The sequence below is a fragment of the Micropterus salmoides genome, unplaced genomic scaffold (assembly GCF_014851395.1).
Source record: "Micropterus salmoides isolate LMB-PRFRI ecotype aquatic unplaced genomic scaffold, ASM1485139v1 Ms_hic_scaffold_16, whole genome shotgun sequence".
Taxonomy (NCBI): Eukaryota; Metazoa; Chordata; class Actinopteri; order Centrarchiformes; family Centrarchidae; genus Micropterus; species Micropterus salmoides.
In genome coordinates this window covers 3,413,896-3,421,974 of record NW_024040707.1, presented here as the reverse complement: position 1 = coordinate 3,421,974, position 8,079 = coordinate 3,413,896, and the positions used below count along the sequence as shown (strand labels likewise).

At 37.5% G+C, this 8,079-nt stretch overlaps 1 protein-coding gene across 1 annotated transcript; it reads left to right on the top strand.

Annotated features, from left to right (window-relative positions):
- Window positions 1-229: 229 nt before the first annotated feature.
- LOC119905012 (CMRF35-like molecule 1) lies at window positions 230-7,487 on the top strand. The gene is made up of 6 exons (XM_038721679.1): window positions 230-320; window positions 1,488-1,838; window positions 3,341-3,664; window positions 4,058-4,198; window positions 6,553-6,722; window positions 7,092-7,487. The coding sequence occupies exons 1-6, from the start codon at window positions 281-283 to the stop codon at window positions 7,188-7,190; spliced, it is 1,125 nt and encodes a 374-aa protein (XP_038577607.1). The 5' UTR covers window positions 230-280; the 3' UTR covers window positions 7,191-7,487.
- The last annotated feature ends 592 nt before the right edge of the window (window positions 7,488-8,079 follow it).

Here is an 8,079-nt window from a genome sequence, read left to right as displayed (position 1 = left end):
ATCAGATACAAGCAGCTCAGACCCTGATGGAAAAGTTGCTGCTCCACCAAATCACCCAGCAGACTGGGCACCAGTCTTCACAGACTTTATAAGGACTGAGTTAGTGCGCAGAGCTAAAGATAGGAAACAAACGATCAGACAGAAAGAGAGATAGAGGAAGGAAATGTTAAGTTAAAGCAACTTCATCTTCCTGACTGATCAGACAGAGTGGAAAGAGTGAAGTGATAGAGGCAGTTCTCCTGCAGTTGAATGATTTGTCTCCATCAGGATCAAATTCAGAATGAATATCCACCGTGTTCTGTTCTTCTGCTTCTTCTCAGGTGAGGACTGATTACCTGACTGTCTCTTTAAAGCTGCAGCACACACTGCTGGACATTTGTCCAAATGTTGGATGACTTGTACTTATCAGTTGCTGTGTTCTTATTCAGATGTCCTGTTGTTTTTGATCAATTACGTTATCTAGTTTCTGCTGCATCATTTCCAGCCCATTGTAATGACATGTTGAGCAATTTAAACTAAAGTATTCATCATCTGTTATTCCTTGTTGCTCATTTATGTACGGGAGAGCCGGGACGGACGAAACACAGGACAAAGTAACACTGAAAGCCCGTATAAGTCTGATATGTCAAAACTATGTCAGCACACAGTACACAATATTTACTAGAACTGAATTTACTGAACTGAACTAAGACTAAATTTACTCAAGCGGTAATTATTTTTGTGTCTATTGTTTCATGTATCAAGAGCATATGCCAGATTAGTTAGTACTTTACCACGTCCCGAAGTTTGCCCTATCAAAGTTTTTCAGTATAGAGGCGAGTCACATTTAACAGTCATTGTGGTGACGATTGAAACACTTCTTTCTTTCGTTCCGCTAACGCAGTAATATTGTGAGTGAGACAGAAATGATTGGTTGACCTGTAAATCAGTCAATATGATTTGAAGCAGGAATTTACGGATAGTCTAAATTTAAGGCTGATCTACATAGGTCTGAAAAAATGTGCCGCGTTTTTATTAATGTTCATTTTATTAATGTTCTAAAAATAAAATGTTATATATATTTTTATTAAGATAAAGGACATAATATATCTGCAATTATTATAAAAAGGACAATGTCAGACATTTCAAATATAAAACAATAACAAAACAATTTAAATTTATACCGTTTGTGTTTTTCTTCCATCCTGACTGGTCGGGACAGAAGAATGTGTGATTTATTTATCTATCAATCAATGAGCAGCATCTAATTTCATCTCATCAGGACTTCCCTGTATCAGTACTGATTCAGTAGCTGATTGTTTTATTGTGTTTTCTTTGATCACTGCTTCGACTGCTTCAAACCCAAACTGGACAACCCTGTATTGTACCTAGTGTCACCTCTGCTTCTTTGTGTGGATTAGTCCTCATTTACCTGCAGTCTGTTTTACAGTCAGTGTACAGCACAGGAAGTACTGACCATCAGGGTTCTCTGTTCATCTTTCCAACAGCACTGTGTGGTGGAAACACTGGGCTCGTCAGCGCAAAAGTCTACATATTTACAGGAGCTGAGGGAGGAACTAGCACAATTAGTTGCTACTTGTCTCTGTCTCCGTCTGGAAGCAGGAAGTTCTTCTGTAAGAACGAATGTAAAGCAGAAGATATTCTGGTTAAAACAGATGATGTCAGAGCTCAGAGAGGCAGATACAGCATTGAATACAGAGATGGACCTTCTGGAAGAGGAATTGTGTCTGTGACCATCACAAATCTGATCAAGTCTGACTCAGGACGGTACAGGTGTGGTCTGGGCGGGACTTCAGTTCCAGAATCATTCAGTGACTTTGAGGTCAGAGTTTCAGATGGTGAGTTTCTACTGAAAGTCATTAAACCGGATATATTTAGTATATTCAACATATGTAATGATTTTTGAAGCTAAGAAAAATCAGGGACGTGCACAGACATTTTGGTAGAGCAAGGGGCTCAAGTGCAAAAAGGGGCACTTCTCATAATTATTTATTAAAAATGTTTTGTTTTTTTAACAAAACGTTAAATATATTAAGAGAACTCCAATTACAAATTTATTTTAATTCCCTCACATGCACTTGTCTCATACATATATAACATTTTTCGAGCTTCAATGCTTTGATAGTAATTAATAGTACTCTGATCCGAACAGGTCAAGAGCAGAATCTGGGAATAGTTTAGCCGGGTGGGCGTCCAGGCGGACAGCAGTATTTCTAAATAACACGTTATTTTGTAAAATTCACTTTTAACTTTTATTATAGCGACTAAATGCTCTTCTTCTACAATCAGCCTAATATAATTGTGTTCATAATGTATTCATTATGTTGTTTGTTTCCAGCCTACAGTTTACTGATTAATTTAAAATTGTAGGAAATTTGACTATTTTCATCTGTAATGAAATTAAGCAATTGTAATATTAATGAACGCCATAACTGCCATCTGTCAAGTGCTCCCACACGGCTGAGGGCTTCTTTTTGTTTTCCCTTTGATGTGAACTGGAGTGTTACGTTCACTGATGTCAGCGGAGGTCAAGCGCGCGAAAAAAACAGCGAATCTCAAAATGGAAAATCGAATGTGTACCCAACGATCGAATATTCAAATATTCGGGTCCAGCCCTAATAGTTTCAATAACAATTTGTTTGCTTTGCATTTTAATTAGTTAACTCCTAATTTGCATATCAATGTGGTGTGATGACATTATTAGACACAAATTTCATTGTATTCACCTATAATGTCTCAGTTAAGCACAGTACATTAGCCTGTATGGCCATGATATATTGCCATAGCTAAACTTTAGCTGACTTATTACATTAGTTGATCTCATGAGTCATGCACGTTAGCGAGTCACAAGTTAACTATAACATTCAGCTTTTTTCTTTTGGCTAATTAGCTTGAGGCATTGGTAGCTTAGTCTTTTGTTCTTCACCACTTCACCACCAACAAACTCCTGTTTGTTTGACAGGGAAGCTGTGTGCAAACACACACACACACACACACACACACACACACACACATTCTATATATATATATATTAAAAAAGCAACCCAGAAAAAATAGCACTTGGGCAGGTGCTCTTGAGCCCCTTTTGATGTCTAATTTTGCATGTGCTTGGGGAAAAAAATGTTATTAAACAGTGGGAACAATGTGAGTTATTTATGATGTATGAACTGGATTTTATTAATATAAGATCAAATGATTTCCCTTCTAATCACACACTGCGGTTGTACTGGGCAGCTCCCAGTGTGTCTGTGTTAATGTGAAGCAGGAAGTATTGTGATCTGACTGCAGCGTCTTACAGGAAGTACAGAAAGATACTAATGATTGTTCCTCTTTTCAACAGAACTGCTAGCGGGAAACTCTGGTTTTATCCGTACAGGTATTGAAGGAGGTGATATGAAAATTGGATGCAGCGATACTGTCTATGGAAAGCAGAAGTTTTTATGTAAGGGTGAATGTAAAAAAGAAGAGGACATTATCATTGAAACAGATGAAAACAGAGCTCAGAGTGGCAGATACAGCATTGAATATATAGAAGGATCTGTATTTGGACTGTATGTGACCATCACACAGGTGACCAAGTCAGACTCAGGACAGTACAGGTGTGGTTACGGCAGAGCTCTGTCTCAAGATTCATACCGCACACTTCAGATCATTGTCATAGATGGTGAGTTTTTGGTTTATTGAATGTCATAAAAATGTGTCTTCATAATCCATCTACCTCCTGTTCAGAGCACGTTAATTTTTAAAAAAAGAAGTACAAGATGGACATGAACCAGAGAGGGCCTTAACCCCTAACAGTTCATCTTAATGATCATACGTATTTGCATTTAATGATCCCACATCCAATATATAGGAGATCATGTTAAGACTTGTGCGATGTGTTGAGCAGGAAAACTTAGACCTTCTCTTGTCAGCAAAAATCAAATCAACAGAATTTGCTTTTGTGACCATTAATTGAACAAACCAACTCTATCAATGGGCATTCTCTCACCAGGACTTCTATGTTTCAGTATGGATTCAGTAGCTGATTGTTTCATTGTGTTTTCATTGATCACAGCTCCGACCACTTCAAAACCAGACTGGACTCTTGGACCAACATCAGTCCCAACAGCCTCCACACAAGCAACAACTCAGAGCTCCAGTTCGGGAAGTTTCACATCTTCACCAGCTTTCCCTGAAACCACCAACCAGCTGACAGGTACAGTTTCACAGTGTGTTGTTAGTCCTGCCGATCAGTGTCTGTCATTAAAATTTACAGTTATTTTCATCTTTATCTTCAGCTGTAAGTCTACATGATGTAAAGATCATCAGGTTTTTATTAAAGATGCTACAGATGCCCTCTTATTATACCAGACTATAATGTTTGTGATTTGAACAGATACTGTAACAGGTAAAGAAACATCAAGACAAAAGTCACATATTTTCAGAGTCAGATTTTTCTCTTTTTTGTTAAAGTTGCCATGCAGAATTTACATGTAGACGGTCAAATTCTGCCTTTCTGTCTCTCTCTCCAGCCACATTCCCTCTCAAACCTAACCACTGCCGGACAAGTAGACTTGTCCACCAGTGCTTGAAGTTGTTAGGGGTTTGGGTTTGTGTTCTCCGTGTTTCCTGTTTCAGTCTTGCTAAGGCCTGTTTTTTTTGGATTTTGTGTTTAGCTCTCATTTTGCTATTAGTTTTTGTTTCTCCGTCTTTGTTCTAGTTCCTCGTTGCTGTTCTGTGCTTTTGATTTGGTTGGTTTGTTGGCATTTGTTCTAAGTTCTGTTGGACTGTGTTACATTTTTCTTTGTGTGTCGTATGCTTTACTTCCTATTTTATTTGAGATTGCCTGTGTTTTGTGGTTGTTGTCTGATTATCGCGATTTCTCTTTCACCAGAGGGCGGTTTCACAAAAGCAGAATTTAGAAATCCAGGATAAGAGATAAAGCTAGGCTTGACCAAGTGTGATCAGTGCATCCTGGCTTAATCAGTTTCACAAAGGCCAAACCAGGCTCAGGAGGAGTGGCTATGTCAAGCCAGGTGTAAGTAATTCAGTTAAGCATGTCAACAACTTTCACACGGCCGATCAGATTCATTGACGCCGAAATGAAAAAGACGTTTGCAGCATACTTTATTCGCTGTTACTCACTTTGTAAAGAAGGTTTATGATAAAGAAATGCACATAATATCTTTTTAAAAAAGAAAAACGCCCACAGTATTAAAACAGCAAGAAAAGGAGTGGCAGACAATAGAGGACGAACTGAATGAGTAAGTAAAAGTATCACTGTTCCTAACTGAATAATTGTAACGTTACGTCAGACCTTAAAAGTGAGCAGTGGACGTTAATATGTCACTCAGCAAATGTATTTACAATGTAATTACAACCACTAATCAACATACTATCTGTTCAATACAGTTTTTCTATAGTATCAATTCCCAACAAAAGTAATTTATTATCATCTGACGATAAACTTTTTAACCATTTAACCCTATTTTGAAGTAATATTCAATGCTGAAATACAGTATATGAGTGGGGAGTCTGAGGGTCCTCCTCAACACGTTTTTCAGCATTAAACACTTAATTTTCTGAGTTCTGGAGAAATGTTCTGCACCAATTTATGGTGGGAATGTCTTTATTTCTATAAAAAGGAAACACAAAATTCAGCTGGCAGGTGTCTTTTCAAAATGTACAAATATAGTATATATGCTGTAATCAGCGGCTTGTTCTTTTAGCTTAAGTTACTTTTTTTGGACAATGCACATTTGTTCCTTCTAAGTTTACATTGCTTATCGTGCAAATAAACCTTTCTTAAAGCATTTTAAGTTATTTTCCATTTTTTATTGCAAGCAATCTTTTTTAACAAATGCTTTTAAAAAGTGTATTTATATAGTAGGTCTAGGCAGAGAGGCTGGAGGTATGTCAATTTTGTGTGAAAATGGTGAACTTGTTTAGTCAATATGGATAATAGATAATAAATCAGAGATATGGTGCCCATAAAAAATACTGTATCATATTTGTAACTTGTCCTTGAGGCTGTAGTCCTTCAGTCTGACAATGTAGTAAGTATAACCTGAAGGACATCCACAGGTGAACAGTTCGTGTGCTAACTGATATATGTTTTACAAACTGTCAAATGTCTGAACTGCACACACTTGAAAAATTTTACAAAATAATATATCAATAAAAACCCCGGCAGGACTTAGATATGGAGATAAAAAGAGTTAGGCATACTGCTGAAATTGGAAATCCAGCATAGCAGATGCGCTAACAGGTAGGGTTAGCCTCCTTTGTGTTGCCGCACTTTAAAACACCAAAACACTGTGTATCCTTGAGGTCTAACAACTGACTTGAACGCAGAGATTTGGTGTCTTTTGGCAGGAATCTTTATTACATTTACCAAGATGTGCTTGCATGAAAACAACACAACAGGGTCAAACATATGAAACAAAATAGCTCTACTAGTGATCAAAAACTTCACAGGGCACCTTATGTTCCAAGTTAAAGATAAAAAGTTCCCTTTTAATAAACCGTGTATTTGCTACTTGTCTCTCTCTCTTTCTTCTTTCCTCCCAGCCCTCTCCTATGTCCCTCGCCCAGGTTACTTCTTGCCTCTGGTTGTGTGCCTGCCCTTGGTTCTTGTGCTGTTGGCTGTTTCTCTGCTGGTCATCTACAAATGGAAGACAAGGAGGAATACTGGTTTGAACACCAGAGGAAATGCAGGCAGCGTACAGATGGAGGTGGAGGTGACTATGTTTTTTTGACAGATGACTTTGGAGAAGAATAGTGTGGCCCTGTGGATAGAAATGTCAGGTTCTCAGTTGGTCCTATGTTAAGAGTTAAGTACTCTTAACATAGTGTTTTGTAGGCAGTGCAGTGTCCCCTTCTACATCCTTTGTTTTAAATTCTTTGCACCAATATTGATTTTACTCAGTTATGCTTATGCTGGTCTTATTATGGTACAATTTATCTTGCTATTACTCTTACTTTAGAAGTTACCTTGTACTTCTTGCTCTAAATGTGCTATTTAACAGTTGCTTAGGAATAATAAATGTCTGGTCTGTTAGTCTGGCCACTGTATTTTAGTTTTGATGTCGTTCCTGTTTTATTTTCAGTCCGTCATCTATGAGAACTGTCCTCCAGTCTCCACATGTGAAGACTCCATCTACCAGAACTTCGATCGAGGGACTCATTTTAAGACCGGATACAAATAGTAATGTTTGCATTTGAATCTTGGTTTTGTACTGTGCAGCTTATAATGTGCTGTAAGGTTCCATTTTCTTTTGGCAGATATCAAATGATATCTGATGATACTAATCATTTATTTCAGGATTCCTTATTATTCTTTCCAAAACATTTAGAAAAACATAAAGAATCAATACAGTCCAGCATTTACCAGTTACTCAATACGCCAGACTAAGGGTCATTTTGTAATGAAAGCCAAGAGAAGCCAGATTTCAACTTTTATTTGTCATTGTTATTTTAGTTCAATGAAGTCATTGTGTGTCATCCTTTATTTGTATTATGTTGGGGGGCCAGCTCCAGATATTTTAGTTTCTTCAAATGAATGAAGCAGCACCCCTTTTGATTGTAATGGTCAACCTGTGTGGTGAAAGATGGTACTACATGTTTACATAAAACATTTATACTAAAGTAAATTACTGATCTCCCACTGTGGTAATGTATGCCATGCATTTGTTGATTTGTTTATTTATATGGTTTATTGCCCAAATGTAATTTATCTTGTGGATGTTTTGGGATTAAGCTGTATTTGTGATATTACAGACTGGTCATGCCCGGACAGAGTCGACCACGGCTTTTAAAGAAATTCAGAATTCAGACTATTTCAAGACTGAAAATGTTAATTTATTTCAACACAACATAAACATCACAAGCCTCGCTGTTCAAAACAGGCAATAAATATTAATATTCCATTTTTTGAATTATATTCTATATATATTATATATTAAATATTACTAACTCAACTTCTCCCCTTTCTGGTAGTCTTGTGCTTTCTCGTCCCTCTCCTCTCTCCTCCTATCACTTCCTGCAGGTTTTCTGGCTCTGGAGCTGTGGAGTCTGGATCTGTGGCTGCGAGTCACC